This window comes from Momordica charantia (assembly GCF_013281855.1).
Source record: "Momordica charantia cultivar OHB3-1 chromosome 9 unlocalized genomic scaffold, Mcharantia_2.0 BLBB01000009.1, whole genome shotgun sequence".
Lineage (NCBI taxonomy): Eukaryota > Viridiplantae > Streptophyta > Magnoliopsida > Cucurbitales > Cucurbitaceae > Momordica > Momordica charantia.
Genome location: NW_028275167.1, coordinates 28,538,970 through 28,558,318, shown reverse-complemented (window position 1 = coordinate 28,558,318; position 19,349 = coordinate 28,538,970). Strand labels below are relative to the sequence as shown.

At 35.5% G+C, this 19,349-nt stretch overlaps 2 protein-coding genes across 2 annotated transcripts; one reads left to right on the top strand and one right to left on the bottom strand.

Moving 5' to 3' along the window:
* Positions 1-446: 446 nt before the first annotated feature.
* On the bottom strand, positions 447-11,808 carry ABO6 (DEA(D/H)-box RNA helicase family protein). The gene is made up of 19 exons (XM_022294810.2): positions 11,365-11,808; positions 9,964-10,118; positions 9,774-9,861; positions 9,429-9,665; positions 8,488-8,583; positions 7,493-7,681; positions 7,201-7,360; positions 6,909-7,039; positions 5,517-5,687; positions 4,834-5,106; positions 4,371-4,565; positions 3,749-3,952; positions 3,571-3,640; positions 3,327-3,475; positions 2,825-3,133; positions 2,674-2,733; positions 2,372-2,524; positions 2,175-2,285; positions 447-1,493 (listed from the first exon to the last, which is right to left on the bottom strand). Exons 1-19 carry the CDS (start codon positions 11,569-11,571, stop codon positions 1,026-1,028), a joined length of 3,426 nt encoding a protein of 1,141 aa, XP_022150502.1. The 5' UTR covers positions 11,572-11,808; the 3' UTR covers positions 447-1,025.
* Positions 11,809-13,701: 1,893 nt separating this feature from the next.
* On the top strand, positions 13,702-17,641 carry LOC111018755 (Transducin/WD40 repeat-like superfamily protein). The gene is made up of 5 exons (XM_022294990.2): positions 13,702-13,954; positions 14,098-14,196; positions 14,976-16,054; positions 16,130-16,391; positions 17,290-17,641. The coding sequence occupies exons 1-5, from the start codon at positions 13,936-13,938 to the stop codon at positions 17,487-17,489; spliced, it is 1,659 nt and encodes a 552-aa protein (XP_022150682.1). The 5' UTR covers positions 13,702-13,935; the 3' UTR covers positions 17,490-17,641.
* The last annotated feature ends 1,708 nt before the right edge of the window (positions 17,642-19,349 follow it).

Genomic DNA, 19,349 nt, shown 5'->3' with positions numbered 1-19,349 from the left:
AAAACTTTTGGTAGTAGAGTAAGGAGGGACATGGGAGGTCATGCAATGACTAGAAAACTAAGAAGCTTATTTTGTCAATTTTCCCATCAATATTTTGACATAATTTTCTTTTAACCCATGAAATTTGAAACTTGTGACTATTTAATTTCTAAAGTTTTTAAATAAAGCAAAATTGAATTATTTTACAAACTTCAGCAACCAAATAAATATCTACTTTAAATTTCAAGAACCAAAAATATATTTAAACTAAGGAGAAGTCAAAATAATAATTCCACCAGGTGAAAATGTGATGAAATTACATGTTGATACAGAGGGCAGTTGAAGAATTTTATTCACATTCAAAATAGTGTCCAATTCTTCTTGTTGAAGTAATATTCATACAGAATTTTGAACAATTATGTCATTGCATAACCAAAAATTAAGAAAAACACAACCAAACAACAGAATTGGGATCAAATCTAACCTGTCCTGAATTCTCAAAATATCAATGAATGACTTAATATTGTCTGTACAAAGTTTTGATAGAGAAAACTATCTGCTGTTGAACAAATATGTGATACAAAATTGCAGTTTGAGAGGGGATAATATTAATCATACACAAAATGAGAAAAAAAAATCCCAAATAATTAACAGGTCTATCGCAGTAAACACATATAAACTAAAACTGATTTATTCTCCTAAATTTTGAGAGCTATAGATAGAAACACCTGCCCCATCAACGGTGTAAATAAGTTATCAGGACATCATGCCCAAAAATATACACTTCCCCCATGTAGACTCGTTCTCTTGTCGTCCGATGTGTCCAAACTTCGAGTACATCCATTTTCCCAGAGCCTTTTTTACGACCATCTTTTGTTTCCTACTCGGGAGCAGATTGAGTAGAAGTTGTGTGAATCGGTAAGCACACAAGACATGTATGCTCAGCAGCAACTTGTATAATCTTCGAATGAAGCAATCCTTCTGCTACTTTGAAGGAGAGTACAATATGCAACTGGAGAACCATTCAGTTCTATTTTATCACATCCTTAACCAGGGCGGCGTTTAGACCGCCTTCGTTTGCCAAGAAGTTTTAGCATGTTGTCAGTTACATCAATAGGAGAATCGTCGTCTGAATTCGCACTGTTGTCGGAGGTGTGTGTCAACCAGGCCAGAGCCTCTATAGCAGCATCCCTCTCTGCAAGCTGCTTGTTTTTCTTAGGCTTACCCACAAATTGCATACCCTTAAATTCAACCAGCGCCCTGAACTCATTTGTCTTGAGGTGCTTGGTTTTGTATTTTGGAGGGGAATGTCCTGCTCTCATTAGCAAGGTTTGTAGCAAGCTCTTTGGATTGGTGCCGTCCTTTGTGAATTTACTATCATCGCCCGACACTTGCTTCTTACTTTCCCGACCGAAGACGAATCTCCCTTCACATTGGTCACCTGACACCAACTCTTGAACAGAAAGAACAAGGTACTTGCCTTCCTTGAGAATATCAAGGCCCGGGTTCTGAAGCTGAAATGCATGAAACCACCAAATTAACTGACCTTTTCTAAAACTGGGGAGAACTTTGCCCAAAAGAGCGAGCCACAACTTTTTTACCATTTCCCATTAAACTTAATTGTTTCACCTCAAAATATTTTTTAAATGCAAAAGGTTAACACGTGAATACAAAATCTATAATAACAAAAATATAAAGTACTGATACAACGTCCAATCCATGTTCGAAACTTTGATTAAAAAGGAAAATGTACCAGCACGAATCATATTTTCTTCCCCCCCCCCCCCCCCCCCCCCCCCCCGGCTAAAATAAAAGGAAAAAATATAACCTTCCACAGCTGTAAGTTCTCTCCTCTCCTATAATCTTTATCCACATTCCACACCTCCCTACACCATACCAATTCAGCATAGCATGTGTCGCTCTCCATACTTTCTAGTAATTTTCTTGGTAGAAATTCACAGACGGGAGAATATGCGAGTGTTTCTTATCTGTAAAATTTTAACATGCATTTCTTTTCATAAACACGTGTGCCACTAGTGTGGTGACTTGTCAAGACTAAGGAGGGGTTGTAAGATTGGCTAATGAGAACAGATGTCATCATCTGAGGATTGCATGCATCGAGATTTGAATTCCATATTTGTCAAAATTTTCATAACTTAGAAACTAATATAGAAAATATCTCAAATGCAACTTACTTTGTTTTCAATAAGCTTATCGAGTTCTTCCTTGAGTTGCAAATAGCATTCCGCCAAATTAGAGTCCATAAAAAATTCAATGTAGCCATGTAACATTTTCAAATGACCAGCCTGAAAAAGAGATGTGAATGGTCTTAGACACTAGAACTAGAACAAAGTAAATCTTTCCAAATGAGTGCAGACTTAGGATAGTTTACCTGTATACCACGATTTACTGCACCTCCAAAAAGAATCAGCATAGAATCAGATATGCCAGTGGAATCTCGTAAGAAAACCGTATTGACCTTCACTTTCTCGCCAAAGACCAGCCACGGAAAAGGAATGGTATCATAACGTGCATTTACAGAATTCTGATGCAGAATCATTACAATATTAGATGGCTACAAAATAGCAGCATTCAGCAAGATAATGGATTTGAAATTCAAGGAACCTGCTACAAATTAAATTGATAATGAGAGAAGATGGGAGGGCTGAACATTGCTGTCAGCTATAAACTTACCGCATACAGCAAGACCTGGCCATCATCCATGGTTTTGAAAGACATGGATGTCTCTCGGTGCTGCATTACATGTAAAGAAGATACTCAGGAGAGAAAAGGAGGGAAACAATGGTCAAACAGATGCAACTGTATGGCAACTAGTTTCATTTACCACAACAGATGCTACGCCCGGAAAGAGACCAGAACAAATGATTGCACGAACAAGAGGCTGGTTATGGCTTAGCTTATTATTCGTGCTACCATCTAAATCTATTAATCCTGCCTCCTTTAAAATGAAGCTGAACTGTCTTCTAAGTGAATCAATTGCTTGAAGTGTTTGGACAGAAAGGAAGTTCCTCCAGCAGTACTCATAGGATGACCCTTCTCTTTCTGCATCTTTCCATCCCTCATAAGCACGGACAAGCGCCATATGATCACTGTAATCCTTTGCAGAAAATCTAGCCTTGGCTGTCCCTGCTAACTGAATCATGGAAACAACAATGTAAACCTTGCAAAGTCTACCTTTTTTTGCATGTCTGTGCGGGCATGTGTATATTGGGTGGGAGGGTAGAGTTCCAAATTAACTTTCCTAAAATAAGAATTAATTACAAACAGCCACCCAATACATATTAGTTACAAACAGCAGTAATCATGCATGCTTCAATGATACTTACATCTTTTTTGTCCTGAGGTAGAAGAAAAGGATCTCTGACACTAAGGCCCGAAACAATAGTAAGGATAGGATCAAAGCAATGAAAGATGGCACCCATAATCAGCATTTTTCCTAGCTTAGGGTCAACGGGAAGCATTGACAAAAAATTTCCTATTGAAAGCAAGGAGGAGGTTAAAGATGGAAAAGCCAGAGTTGAGATGATGAGAATAATATATTTATAATACCATGCAAGAAGACAAACTAACCGAGATTTGTCAAGTTTTCCTTCTCATCAAATGCCCCAATCATCTTTAGAAAATCAATGGCATTTTGTACCTGTCAAGTAACGAATAAGCCCCTCTTCTCATTTATTGATGGAATTTTCCGTTAAAAAGTATGAGGAACTGATCAACATAAGAAAAATAGATACACGAAGTAGCTTACAGCCAAGGGTTCTGGTGGTTGTAGAGCAGATGACAAGAATTCTCCTACACTCGTAACCTGCAAACTTTTTATTTGAAGGCAGAGAGAATTCAATGGAGTTCTCAAAAGTTCAGGAAGTTGATACTCAGAAAATGCTTCAAAAACACATTTTGGGTACAGATGATAACATTTTCCTGGTTGAACACGACCAGCCCTACCCCTTCTCTGCAACCAAAAACAATTAACAGAAGCACTTGCTATTATATGCGATAAAACAAATGTCATAAAAGAATATGGAATAGACTAGATAAAAGTGAGATGCAGATCTGATTTCCACAGAATAGAACCTAACCAAAAAGGTCAAACAATGGTAAGAGTGCCTAGGAAGGCCTATTGGGTTTTAGAAGTGCAAAAGCAGCCAAAAGGAAAAAAAGAAGTTCTATATATATATATGAACCCAGTTAAATTGTATAAACCCAGCGATATCAAATCAAGACATCTCTTCAAAGCATCTAAAGGAACAAAGAATTTCTTTCATCAAATTTCATTGTGATTCTCAAACACTTCATATTTTCTCAGTAATGATTTAAAAAAACCAAGAATGACATAAACAGAAAAATATAGGATAAAAAAATTGACTTACTTGCCGAGCAGAAGCCTGTGATATCCATGAAGGTAACAGACAAGGTGTATTGTTTAACGCATCGTACGTGGTTTCTTTTGCCTTTCCACAATCAATAACAAAAACAACATCATTTATTGTGATGCTTGCCTCTGCCATATTAGTCGCAAGAACTACTTTCCGAACATTCTGAGCTGGTTTCTCAAATATGAGTCTCTGTAGCAACGGCAAAGAAAATGGTGAGAATTTCAAGAAACAAGAGGCAATAAATTATCAATTGCTCCCGTGAACATTTTCAGCAGTAAAGTGAAGGAAATTTTGGTACAATGGAAGCTGGCAAGTAGTTCATAGATGTGTCAAGTTGCAGTGCTTCACTGTGGTGCTTCTCTATTAACATTCGTCATTACTTCTCTTTCTACACTATGACTTTGATACTTCAAATATGTTTTACAATACACTAAGAAAAATAAATAAACCAACCAACCTGTTCAGATGTTGCCATTGAACCATGGCATGTCAAAAGCAAAACCCTGTTAGGATCTCCTAAAAGTGGATGAGCTCTCAGTTGATCCCTCAAACTGCTTATATCCTCCCATCCAGTCAGGAATACTAGAACAGCACCAGTTCGTTCCTTTCGACATATGTGGCACAAAACAGCCTCGATGAGATTAAAACCTATGCAGTCAGGCATCCAAGATGAGAGGGAATCTCGTGTGTTGGAACTGTAATTTCCCAAGGTTGATTTATCAAGAGCATCCTAAGCAAGAGAAACAAAGTGAGACAGACTATACTGCTAGCAAGTCAAGATTAAAACTCCTAATAAATCCAGGATAAATTGGCAGATAAGCTATTGGCTACCGCTAGTCAAAGTACAAAACCATCTTAAATTTAAAAATTGGGACATTCTAATGTAACAAGCTTTTGTTTTATTTTGAACTGTGAGAAAATACAACTATCAACTGTAATCTTCCAAGCTTTACAGAAGAAAATGCAATAAAAGCAACTACCAAATAAATTTAGATTGTCACCACTATTAACAAATTGGAAACGAAGATTTTCACCACTATTAAAGTCATTCCTTCAACACAGGTCATGTATTCAAAAATATTAAGACTCCGAAAAAATCACCGAAGACCAACAACTGTGAGAAACGTGATGTACATGTACCTCAACAAGAGCAGTGATTTGGTTTTTCCTTTTTCGTGGAGCTAATTGTTTCTGTGTTTTCCACATCTTGTCTTGGCCATAATCATCAATTTGGTTGAAAGATGTCAACTTATAGCCAGTTAATTCTAACACATCTTCCAAAAAGTATGCTCTCACTGGAAATGTAAAACCCTGACAAGAATCAAGAATATGCATTTACATCAAAACTAAAAAGAGAGAAATTTGTAAGCCCATGGAACAAACCTTTAAATATGCAGTGGCCTCAAATAATGCAATACTAATCCCTAATAATATCCCAATTAGTGCAAGTTGTAAAATGGAGGATGCAAAATATAGCATTCTGAATGGATTATATATAATGCATATTACATGGGATGCATCAAGAAAATTGCCCAATAGTGTCCAAAGAAAGCTTCTGAAATTTATGAGAAGATGCAGTAATATCATACTTGAAGCAAGTAAATGTTTTGAAGGTACCCTACTTGAAAACACATGTTCCCGCGCAGTTACAACATGAGGCACTTGCACTTAAGTGCCCAATTACTAAGATCCTGTTTGGCCTATGTTTTAGGTTTCCTATTTTAAAAAATTAAGCTAATAAATCTTAACAACAAAAAAAAAACAAGCAAATAAATATTAGCTATGCCTATGTTTTCATTGTTTACTATTAAGTTTCTTTAAAATAAAAATTCAGTCGAATCTTTAAATTAAAAAATTAAAAATAACCCTTTTGGTTTAGTGTTCGAATTTTGTCTATGATTTCAAAACTTTTTCCTAAGAGAAAAAATGTTAGTATATAGTATATTTTTAAAAATAGAAAATCAAAATAAAAGGATTATCAAACGGACCCTTTTAACTTCCAAAACAACCAACCAACACTTTACCCTGAAAAGTCTATCGACTTCTTTCCAACCAAATCTTCCAACAAAGAGCCTTGATTGCACATATCCACTTTTGTGTTGTTTTGAAGGGAGTACCAAAAAAAATCTAATGTGCATTAGTACCATAGCATTTAGCATTATTATTCATCACCTATATTAGACTACCGGATATTCTGCTATATTTAAAGGTATGAGATGTAAAACCTAAACCTACAAGAAAATCTAAAGGTGTAAAACAAAGTCCTTAAAACATGGATGAATTGAACATTGTGAAATTTGATTGAGCCTCTCTACTCACTTTTTAACTCTTTCCACTTTACTTTGCATCTCTCCTTTCTATATTTGACATGAGTCAAGTTTTTTTTGTCTCTCGTTACAAATAAAAAGGACAAATCCCGAAAAGCATTATATGTTAATCACTAAATCTAAAACTTCTGGATAAATTGCTGCCACATCTAACATGCCAAACAACAGACAATTTTAACCATGAGAGTTATCAGCTTCAACTCACTGGGATGTGAATAGTTGGTGCTCCTCCAAAATAACTGGAAAAGAGTTCGGCATTTAAAGTGGCACTCATCAAGATTAATCTTAAATCCCGGCGGCGTGGGAGGAGATCCTTCAAGACAATCAACAGAAAATCTGAAACACAATGAAATTGATATGAAGATCAACAATACCCCAAAATAACCATCATATGCAAAAGAAGCCATATCTTTCATTCTTTTCAATAAAAATGAGTTATTTAAAAAAAACGTTAGGCAAAGTAAAAGAACCTATAACAAGATCTGTTAGAAACAAACCTTCATTCATGCCTCGCTCGTGAATTTCATCCACAAAGACATGAGTAATCCCATTTAGATTTCGATCACTTAGAAGCCTTCGAAGTAATATACCACTGGTGCAAAACAAGAGATGGGTGTTTTTTCCTTTCATACCTTCTAATCGAACTTTATAGCCAACCTACAAAAAATCTTTGATGTGGTATGGAAGTGAAAATTAAGAGAATAACAAATTTCAGAATGTACTTCAATTCATGAAGTAAATGCATTATTTGCATGCATACGCATGCACAATGAGGGAGAGAAGGCTCACTGTTTCACCAAGGGGCTCTCCCCGCTCTATGGACACTCTTTCTGAAACAGCCATAGCAGAGATTCTTCGAGGTTGAGTACATATTATGCTACAGAACGCTCCTCGACCAGTTTCAATTTCTGATTCTAGCAGATACTGAGGAAGTTGTGTAGTCTTACCGCATCCAGTTTCTCCAGATATAACTACTACCTATCATCATAACAACTTAGTGAATAATCAAGAAAACAATTATAGTAATGTACACAAGATTGGATGACTAAGTGTCCTTCCCAATCAAGAGCAAACTCTTCAATTGGTAGACAAAAAAACCAAGGTAGCCAAAAAATTTATGTGATAACTTAAAACATGATATGTTATGACCCACACCTCCCAATTCTCCTTTTACCTACATCAAAATTGTAGGATCATTTTCTTTTCCTATATCACTCAAACATAAGAGAACGAGTCCAAAGAACTTTTGCCTCCAATATGAAATGACGCTTAGACAAGTTGGAAAAAGCTTCCAAGAGGTCTTTAAGGCCACACCAAGTGTTGAATGCTAAAAAAATAATCTGTTCCACAAAATCCTGGTTGAGTGGAAACAAACTTTGGTACTCATAGTCATAACAGCTCATCAATTGTTGGTTGAAGAAAGTTCACAGAAGGCCTTTAGAAGCTTAGCAAGGGATGTTGAATTTTTAAAATAATCTGTTCCAGAAAATCCTAATGATAATGATGATGTTGAGAATGACCAAAAAACTTTTACTTAAGAAGGTGGCATTTGATGGATGTGATTTCTTTTCCAATATATATTGGCACATTTTCATGATTTTTTATTTAAATTTAGAACTACACTTCATTCTGCCTCAAGAGTCAAGGCATTAAAATTTAACCTCTTCAACAGGAATAAAACCTTCGGGTCACCTTTGGCCTTTTATAACGTTAAGAATAGAGCGGACTGGCTCACGTTTGATTGAGGGAGATATAATAAAATAGTTGAGAAATTCTCAGCAAACCTGATTTTGTGCAATAGCCTGAAGTAGCCTTTCCTTCTCCTTGAATGCTGGCAGAGATCTCCTGAAATCCAGTATCTTCCTCCCTTCAGGTGATTCCTGTCAATAATGAAATGTTATATTATAAAATTGTTAAGAAAGAGATGACTGCATATGGAGCATCCAGGAAGGGTTCAGATGTCTTGCTCATGGCCGTATGCATGCATAATGAATGGCCCCTTATGAAATACTACAACGGACAGACATTGTTTTTATATAGTAATTTAATCTCAAGTATCAAACCTACTGGTCTCTAAAGGTTTTGAACCAGTAAATGTGAACATAATAATAATCATCATCATCATTATTATAACGAACCTGGTCTAAAATCAATCGTCCATACTTGCAAGCAACCAAAAAAAAAGAGAGAGAAGAGGATGAAGCAGCATTCACTATAAATTGCAGATTACGATGAGGAAAAAACTTTCTTCCAGAAGAAGATTCTCCTCATGAATTCCTGCGTGGTCCAATAATATATAGATAAGTGGATTTTTTTATTTTGCATAATTCTTACGTGGTCCACTCTATATGTTACTGGACCACGCAAGAAATTAGGAGGAGCTCCCTCCTGAATCTTCAGGAGGGAAGTTTTATCCTTAGGATGAACCGAAAAGTAGAAACAGCTTGGAGGAAATATTTGTCAACCATAGTCTGGATGTTGGCATTATTGGTTAACTAATCCAAGAAAAATAAGACAGTAAACTATAACTGACACTGTGTAAACAACAAATTAGGAAATGGCTAACTTCTTTCTGCATTCACATTTTGAAATTATAAACTTTTTTCAATTATCAAAATAGTGAATATTTTGTTGGGTGGGGCATATGGATTTCTGTCGTTCAAATGTACAAGTACATGAAAAAGGGAATCTAGGACAGCTCATTGTGGTGCATTATTGAGATTACCTGCCATGCTCTTTGCATATTCCGCATTCGTAAACTTCTCCTCTGGAGTACCTTTTCCATAACAGACCCATCAAGATAAGAATCTTCGCTTTCATCCATATTCACATCTTTAACCTGGTCAATAGACTTGGCGCTGTTTGAAATCTCGCTAGCCTTTCCAGAACTTAGCTGAACGCGATCACAATGTTCCTGCAGTAAACCTTCCACCCTCCTTTGCAAACTTAAAGGAACAACTACCTGTACATATAATGAAACTAAGGTTTTGCTCGCAATCCCATGGAATAATCTTGAATCCAAGAGGTACATATATTCAAAAAATTTATAAGAAGTCAAATAAGTTGTTACCTCCCTTTGTGGTCGCTTATCATCCAAATCTGGTCGATAGTTAGGAAGGGGAACTTTACTTGCAACTACCACTTTTCCATACATTGAACTGTCAAGGAAACACATAATCTAGCTAAACCAAATTGTCTCAATTCAAAATAAAGACAGAATCATAGAATCATATAAATATATAAATAAGGTTCCCATCTACCAATAAAGCCCCATCTTTTTGGCAAGGTTTGAGATCTGCTCAAAGTCTCTCTTATCTCTCTTATCTCTGGACACAATCTCTTGATCCTTATCATTTCGAGATAGCAAGCTAAGTTTCCATTTCCACTCATCAATGTTTGCCACAGAAGACGAGGCCTACAATTTTTAATCATGACTTGTTTTAAAATGAAATGAATATATAAGATACAAACTCAATAGTGGAAATAGTAGAAGTAACAACAGTATTTGGTAATAAGCATCAAATAACTCTGTGCCAATATCTGCATTAAAGTTTCTCTATTAAGATGATAATGAAGATATCAAAAATGCTGATCCGTATGTTACATAGTCCATATTTTATGAGTTGGCGCATGAATAGAACAGCATTCTCCACCATTTCTGTTCGCTCATAACAAATTCAAGGTTCAAACATGTGTTGACATCCAATAAAAAGGCACGATAAAGAATCAAGTGTGTACGGCATCTGGTTATAATGCACAAAGTATCTATTTAGCAACATTATCGCAGCCATGCGGACATATACTAATTCTAAATAGAAAATATTTATTAGTAGGAAATTTAACAGATAATTTCCCAACTACAACGAGCTAGAGAGATGGTTTATATTTATCTACCAACGTTTGGTTATAATGCTTCGATTCACTCAATGGCATGGCTCAGCATTCATTCAGTAGGCTTTGCTGTCTAACATTGGGTCCAACTCACCTTCAAAGTCTGTTAGCACAAACATTTAAATAGACACTGAATGTGACAGCTCAATCACTCCAACATCGGGTTCAAGTCCAACGCTCTACTACTTAGCTCAAACAAACCTTGATCCAGCCGACCCAATTGTGTAATTGAATGATTCAAACTCCGAACGGGTAGTCATACGTGCCCAGTCCAAGTCCGAGCTCGAGCAATGCATAGTTTATGACTCAGACACAGAAAATACCTTACTAATTGCCCTCGACACCCCAATCAATACTCAAACCCACTTCAACAGATGTATCACGGCCAGACAATGCAGAAGACTGCATCAAGCGACCGCTCCTAGGCCACCCACCCATACAGACTAATGACAAAATATTAACTGCCCAGAATAGGGAATACACATTCGAGCCAACGGATTTTTTATTCATACGGAGCAAATTACATAAATAAATAAAAACAAGCCACAAAGCGCAATATAAAGAGAAACCTAATCTATCCCACACCTAACCTCGGTTCATCATGAAACTGGCAATTCAAAGAAATTTTAGAAACAATAACGAAGATATTTATCTGTCAAACATTCATGTTACAAAGTGGTGGAGAGAAATATCGACATATCAGACGAAAATTCTATTGCTATCCCATTAAACTAACATATCCACAGACAATATGGAAACAAATAACCCACCGTATTGTTCTCAACATCGCACTCGTACTCGTCGTCCGAGAATTGCTCCGCAGCATAATGATACGAACCTCGCCAGACTCGGGAAACAGCATAAGAAGGAGACAGAATAGGCAGTTTAAGCAGCCTCGCGCGATTGATAGATAGGTCACAGGTGATGTTCTTCGATAATACTAGGAGAAAATTTGGAAGCCGCTTGAAATTATGCATTATGACGGAGAAGACTCAGTCATGGCCGGCGGTCCGGTGTCCCTTCAATCGGCCATTTGCTTTCCGACGGGTTTGGAAGTACGACTCCGGTTCCGGTAGCGACACGATCGCCGACTAGAAATATCAAAGAGCTTGACACTGATACTGACACTGGTTCGCCTTCGATTGCCGCCTTCGAACTTTGCCTTCGCTCTTCTATACGCGGCTCCCAATTGAAAGCTCTTCGCTACCTTTTTTCTTTGTTTTTTATGCATTGCAAAAAGAAAAAATCCCCCTTTTTTTTTAAGAGTTTGTGTTAATTTGATCTCTCACATTTCAAAAGGAACAGTTTTACTGATGTTTAGAGTGTATTTACGAAGTTTCAAAATAGAGGTTCGAAATTTAAAGCGAAAGAAAGGCGTACATGCGATAGTTCTACTAAGCGTGGCACTCTCGCGTGTAAATGAAATACTATTAGTAGGAATACATAGCTCACTAAATGATGATTGCTTCATCCCTACCTCTTAAAGTGGACAACATGTTGTGTCCTCGATTGTTCCATAACTATGGCATTAGCAGCAACATCTCTTTACATGCGAAAGATAACTATGTCCATCGTTATTCTCGACTATGTTATGAAAAGAATTGGTTGACTCCCCAATGAGGGATTGATAGATGTTACGTCTGATCTCTCTCCCGTTGAGTTTGAAAACTTATTCTAAATGGTTATGAAGATCATTTGATTGGTAATTAATAAGCGACTGTATTTGATATTAATTTATACATAATGTTATTGTTTATCTTTCTCACTACTTTTTTTTCTTTCTTCCCTATCTATCATAATAATAATATGATTACATAATATATATATATTATTATTATTTTTATTATTATTATTTTAGTGCAACAAATAGTGTAGATCTCGTGGTTGGAGACAAGTGTCAACCATTAAGGTGATATTTACAACAATTATAAACTTTTAGTATGAATGTTGATGGTGTAAAAAAAAAGGGCAAATTGCAAAAACCACCCTTAAAATGTAATGATTGTTGCAATTTCACCGTTAAATTTTTAATTGTAAAAATTGGACCCTTAAACCTTCTCAAGTAGAAAAATTAAACCCTTAAACTTATGTAAGTGAAAAAAACTGTACCCATAAACTTTCAATGGTAAAAATTAAACCTTTAAACTTTCATAAATAAAAAAATTAGACCATGAAACTTTCAAATTTTTTTTTGTTGAGCACTTGGTTGATGGAAATTGATAATGAAACTATGGAGAAATGGTAGTCGGCCGTATCGACAATTTTCGTTCAAGGCTATTACCGTCAAGTGCAAGAGATTTATGAGAGGAATTTTTCCAATTAATCCATGCCAGAAAATCTATTCCCAAAAGGCTAATATGAGTTTTTCCATATCTCTAGACTCTGTCATCCGAGAAAATTTACACTCACGATAACCTCCTTCAACTTGAGAGAAAACCGGGTGTTCCAAAATTTGTGAATATCTAGAAATTCCAACCTCTCCAGATTTTGGAATGACCTCAACTCCTAACCAATGTTTGCGTTTCTTTCTCTCAATGTCTCCTTCAAGATATAGATCTTGAAGACATTGAAACGCATGGATGTCGTCCACCAATTTCGAGAGGTTTTGGAGACATCAGAGATTTCCCATTGGAGTAATGCATTCTTATCTTACATGGCCCCAAATCCTCCCAACTCACAACACCTGCCTACCCTTTCCATTGTTTTCTACATATGTCTTCTCGCAGGCCGACATACAAAGTAGGGAGAGAGAGAGCAATGAAAGAGAAAGGATAACAATGTGACCATAAAAAAAAAAAAATTGTTTTTAGTGTTTAATTCTTAAAATTATAAATTTTAGGGTTGTAATTTTTTCAATTAAGAAAGTTTGGAGGTTTAATTTTTACAATTAAAAGTTTTTGGGTATAAATTTTCACTCATAAAAGTTTAAGGGTTCAAATTTCCTATTAGTTAAAGTTTAAGGGTTTAATTTTTGCAAATTGTAAGTTTAAGGGTACCATTGCAACAATCATTATACTTTAAGGTAGTTTTTGCAATTTGGAAAAAAAAAAAAAGAAATTATAATGTTGAAGGCGATAAAGTTGTTATATTGTCGACTTGAGCTTTTGGTTAATCTTGAACCAAAATCCGCTCAATTCAACCTATGAATGCCTGTTAATCATCCATGAAGGTGACAAAACCCAATAGATTTAGGAATAATTGTCTTAGATAGAACTCCAATTCCTCGAGAGAAGGAAAAATCTTGCGAACGACGCCTGTTCCCGCCTTGCCCTCTCGAACCCAACCTCAGTTTACTTCAGCACAAGCGATTCGAGTTCTTGCTCCTTCACCTGCAAACGCCCATGAATGCGCCAATAATCGGTGAGTTTCTGCTTCTTATTCGTCTTCTTCTTTTCCTGAATCTCCCCCCTTTTCGCCCTAGTATCCTCCCCTCTCTTTCTGTTTCATTCTAAAATTCCCCATTGGAGAATGTTTCTGTTCTTATCTTCTTTTCTTTTCCGAAGACCCTCTGCAGGGAGATTTTCCGGAGGTTATAGAAGAGTTTCTGGAACATGGAGTGATGAAATGCATCGCCTTTAACCGTCGTGGTACTCTTCTAGCAGGTATCCATGGCGGACTTTGCTATTTTTGGTCCAAGTTTGCTTTCTATGTGTCATTGTTTGGCTCTTACATCCTAGTTTTTACATTTAGAGGCGTTTTGAAAAAAGAATTTTGCTGTTTTCTTTTTGGGTTTTCTCAGTGATCGATGATTATATAAAACTAAGCATACAATTCATGATTTACTTGTTAATAACCTAAGAAGTTGTTCCCAATGGTTTCATATCATGGAATGAGCTCTTATTTTCTTTTCTGAAAAAAAAAATATTTTTTTTAGCTCACAAACAAGAACGAGTTAGTGTGTGGTGTGGTCTGATACCTTGAATCGAAGCAACCTATAAAGGAATCCATTCTTTAATTTTTACACGTAATCTCCTTTCATTAAGATCATTAAGATAAATGAGAGAACAAAAACAAGGGTCGTACAAAAATAAGCGAGGTTGAGCGAAAATTACAACGATAAGGTTAAATATGCTTGATTTGTAGGGGATATACATATAAATATCATGGTTGTGACCTTTTAGATCCCTGAGTTTTTTTATTTCCGTTCTCATTTGACTGGAAACTGTTTTAATTTCAACGCATTTGCAAGTTTCTTCTTTTTCCCATCTCATAAAAAAACAACATTCTAATTTGTGTTGTTTCTTGATTAAGCTCAAATAAACATATGTGGCTTCACTTTGAGTTTTATCCCACACTGGTACTGATTACATAGTTTTCTTGCTTCCTGGAAGCCATTGTTCATATATGGTAAATATTGATGCTTTGACAATCCTGTTGGCAGCTGGATGCTCTGATGGAAACTGTGTTATCTGGGATTTCGAGACCAGAGGCATTGCTAAGGAGCTTAAAGACAAAGATTGTGTGTCTGCCATAACTAGTGTCTGTTGGTCGAAATATGGCCACCAAATTCTTGTATCTGCTGCTGATAGGTCCTTAACACTGTGGGATGTTCTCAAGGGGGAGAAAATAAACCGCATAACTCTGCAGCAGACCCCTTTACAAGCTCGTCTGCATCCGGGATCCTCTAGTCCATCTCTCTGCTTGGCATGCCCACTTTCATCTGCTCCTATGATTGTCGACTTAAAGACAGGAAGCACGAGTCTGCTTCCAGTTTGTATATCTGATGCAGATATGGCGTCTTCCCGCGGCAAAGTATCAGATGGAACTCCACCTTTCACTCCTACTGCGGCTTGCTTTAACAAGTATGGTGATCTAGTTTATGTAGGGAATTCGAAAGGTGAAATACTTATAATAGACTATGAAAGAATTCAGGTACGGGCCATGGTTCCGATATCTGGAGGTGCTGTTGTCAAGAACATAGTATTTAGTAGAAATGGTCAATATCTGCTCACTAATTCTAATGACAGAACAATTAGAATATACGAAAATCTCCTCCCCAACAAAGATGGACTGAAAGTCATGGATGAAATCATGAAAGAACTCGATAGGCTCGATGGTGCTGAGAAGCTGAAGGCTGTTGGAACTAAGTGTTTAACTCTTTTCAGGGAGTTTCAAGATTCAATCACTAGAATGCACTGGAAAGCACCTTGTTTTAGTGGTGATGGTGAGTGGGTTGTTGGTGGTTCTGCGAGCAAAGGCGAACACAAGATTTACGTTTGGGATAGGGCGGGTTATCTTGTAAAAATCCTCGAAGGTCCCAAGGAAGCATTGATTGATTTAGGCTGGCATCCTGTTCATCCCATTGTCGTCTCTGTTTCACTTACTGGCTTGATTTATATTTGGGCCAAAGACTATACCGAGAATTGGAGTGCTTTTGCTCCTGATTTCAAAGAGCTTGAGGAAAACGAAGAATACGTAGAAAGAGAAGATGAATTTGATCTGATTCCTGAAACTGAAAAGGTGAGAATATAATTGTTAATTTCCCTCTGAGATTTTGTTTCCTTGCCTAGTTATATGACATATCTGTGGTTTCAGGTCAAAGAACCTGAAATTAATGAAGATGAAGAAGTTGATATTGTAAATGTGGAGAAGGATTCAGCTTTCAGTGATTCAGATATGTCACAGGATGAACTATGCTTCTTGCCAGCAATCCCGTGTCCCGACGTTCTCGAGCAGCAGGATAAGTGTGTAGAAATTTCGTCCAAAATGATCGATAATAACAATTCTGGATCCCCACTTTCAGAGGAGGCTGGTGCAAATGGCCGTACAACCAATCATGCATCAAGTCCAATGGAAGGTAACATTTCACTTGCTTTTGTGTTTTCTTGTTGATGTTGGTTGGGTCCATTCCATTTACATATATTGTTTGCTTTGCTACCCTACAAAAAGAACCCTTGGCTCAGTTTCTTTAGGTTAATTGCTTAGTGATGAACCTATCACTTAGTTCAGTTACTCGAGCAAATGCACACGTGCGAAACATATCAGAGCGACATTGAATGCCTATTGTATGAAAGATATTGTATTGTTTGTGTTAATCAACGAAAATGGTGTATCGGATTCTAGAAGTGAACATAGATGTTGTGACATGGGTATATTAAGAGAGTTTCGTAGCAGAGTGCAAGACGGGGACTGGGATTAGTTTTATTAGAGATCCAGAGAGAAGGGAAAAATTGTTTGATCTGGCCTCCCCAAAAATGGTTGAGATACATGTTCAAAATCTATGAACTCCTAATAACCGTCTGATGTAGGTTTGAATATGGTTTTCTAATTCTCCGTCACTCATCCAATGATGTAGAATGATCAGCCACATTCTTCTAGCCTCGAATAATTTTTCCAAAGAAACGGGAACATATGAGCAAATTCTTCTTTTTCATTATGAATATTGTGTTTGAATCTTCCTGCCAAAAGTAATATAGCTTAACTTTGAATAAGATGAAAATCTTTTTGAAAGCTTCAGAGTATTCATCCTTTGTTGCTGTCTCGTGGTGCGAACTTCACGATCCATCCTGCAGCCATAGCTTAATTTCTGTTGTAACCCAATTGAAAGAATTCTTCTCTGCAAGCTTGCGAAGAACGCACGCCTACCGACTAATTTGAACTAACAGTTCAATTCCACAATGTTTTCTGTATCTCTGCTCGGTTTGCTTAAAATACTGCTTCATTATTATTCAACAAGTGGTTGGTTTCTTTTGCAGTTTTGGACAACGTGGATGATGCAGGAGGAACACGAATGAAACGAAAACGAAAACCATCAGAGAAAGGACTGGAGTTGCAGGCAGAGAAGGTGAAGAAACCCTCTAAACCTCCAAGTAGATTGTCAAAATTTAAAACTAAGTCCATGGTTCATCAGGATAATAGTAATGGTACGTATGGTGATGAAATTTCTGATGAATAGCAGTAGCAAAAATCTGAATTTTTTTCCTTTTTTTTAAAAAATTTAATTTCACTCAGTCTTGGTTAGATTATTTTTGCATATTTCCTGCATCATCAAGTCATATCATATGAGTAAAATTATCTTAATTCCAGCTGCCTCCATAATTTAAATCACTTGCCTTAGTTTATTTTTCTGGATAACAGTGTTCATATCACCCTCACCCCCAGCTCGACCCATGGAATCGATCGCTTTGTATTTTTCGGGTAGGACTGAACCGAACAGTTGGATATTTTTAAGATTTGTTTGTGGTACAACTAAAAATTAATTTGTTAATTTGAGCATGCATAGTGTATAAAATGTTGATTGTTTTCAAATCATCCTATTTTGACTAAATAAAGAGGAAAAATATTAAGTGGGTTCCAAATTTAAAAGCCAAACCAAACTTTTCTCTTCCAATGTATTATACATATAAAGAGCTTAATATATATTTTTTAATTATATAATATTATAAATATGAGAGTGAAGATTTCAACATTGAGCTTATAAATAAAGTAAAACATGTCTCAATTAAGCTAATCTTAATCTTAGAATAGTAATAGGAGGATAGCCTCTTGTGTAGTTTACGTTTCAATTTGCTACCCCAATAAGTCGTAATAGTTTTTCTATTATCTTTTATTTTCAATAAACATATATATATATAGTTCAACAATTGTGGAGGTAGGAAATTGAATCATTTATATTTAAGATAGTATTATCCACTTGAGTTATATTCAGATTGACAATTAATATTTTGATTCTAGCATAATTTTAGAGTATGTTCAATAACATTTTCGTTTTTTGTTTCTATTTTTCATTTTTAGTTAAGAAAAATAGAATTGCATGGTTTCAACACCTATCGATGTAATAATGATAAAATAATATTTTTATTTATGTTTTGGAACCAATTGAAAATAAAGAAATTTGTTGTTTTCAATTTTTTTTTAACAATTTTGTGCAATAAAAGCTTCAATCTTTTATTAAACTTGAAAACAAAAAATAACTAACGGTACCAAACAAATCTTTTAAGTATCTGGATTCTAGTGTGGGGATTTGAAGATCTTTCATCATATTAGAATAAAATATATGAACATATAGATTGATTAATAACAACTAATACACACCATTGTTTTGTTTTTTTTTTTTCTCGAAAAGTTCAATTCAAACCCATGTTAATGCTCGTTAGTCTTAATTATTTATTATTGCTTTATAGTACAATTTATTTATTATTGCTTTTAACTGATATTTCAGCATTAATTATTCACTAGTGACCATTTAAGGATGAAGTCTAATATGTCTAAAATTCTCCTAAGTCACCTATTGAATGAACTTAAGAAATGTTAGTCTTCTCAATTAATAATGTTAACTTTAATTGTTAGTTAATTGTTTAATATCAAATTTTAATTAATCAAACTGATTGACTATTGTCTACTAATAAGCTTTGATTATTAGTCACCAATTATTTAAAATATCAATCTCAGTTATTTTTATTTGAACGAACGAATCAATTCATCATTAAAAAAAAAAATCTAAATGAATCATTTTATCATCAAAAAATTAATATAAATAAATATATGTTTATTTATTTATTTAAATGAATAAATTTAAAGGTATGTTTATAAATTACTTAATATTATTTAGCACATTCTTGCGAACTGCAATACTAAATTTCGATGACCATGAATTTTTATAAACGACAATAACGTTTTTTTTTAATCTATGATAACGTTAAATTAAAGAAAAAAAAGCACTAGCATTTAATTCACATGCTTAACCAAACATAATTTGCATTTAATTCAACTATTCTACGGTTGACTTCCAAAGATTTTATAATTTAACACCCTT

Coding starts and splice junctions, on each gene's coding strand:
- ABO6 (XM_022294810.2), bottom strand. CDS start 11,571: ATGCATAATTTCAAGCGGCTTCCAAATTTTCTCCTAGTATTATCGAAG. Junction 3,476..3,570: donor GGAAAACTTGACAAATCTCG/GTTAGTTTGTCT, acceptor TGCTTTCAATAG/GAAATTTTTTGTCAATGCTT. Junction 2,525..2,673: donor GCCAGGTCTTGCTGTATGCG/GTAAGTTTATAG, acceptor ATTCTGCATCAG/AATTCTGTAAATGCACGTTA.
- LOC111018755 (XM_022294990.2), top strand. Junction 14,197..14,975: donor TCGTGGTACTCTTCTAGCAG/GTATCCATGGCG, acceptor TCCTGTTGGCAG/CTGGATGCTCTGATGGAAAC. Junction 16,055..16,129: donor TGATTCCTGAAACTGAAAAG/GTGAGAATATAA, acceptor CTGTGGTTTCAG/GTCAAAGAACCTGAAATTAA.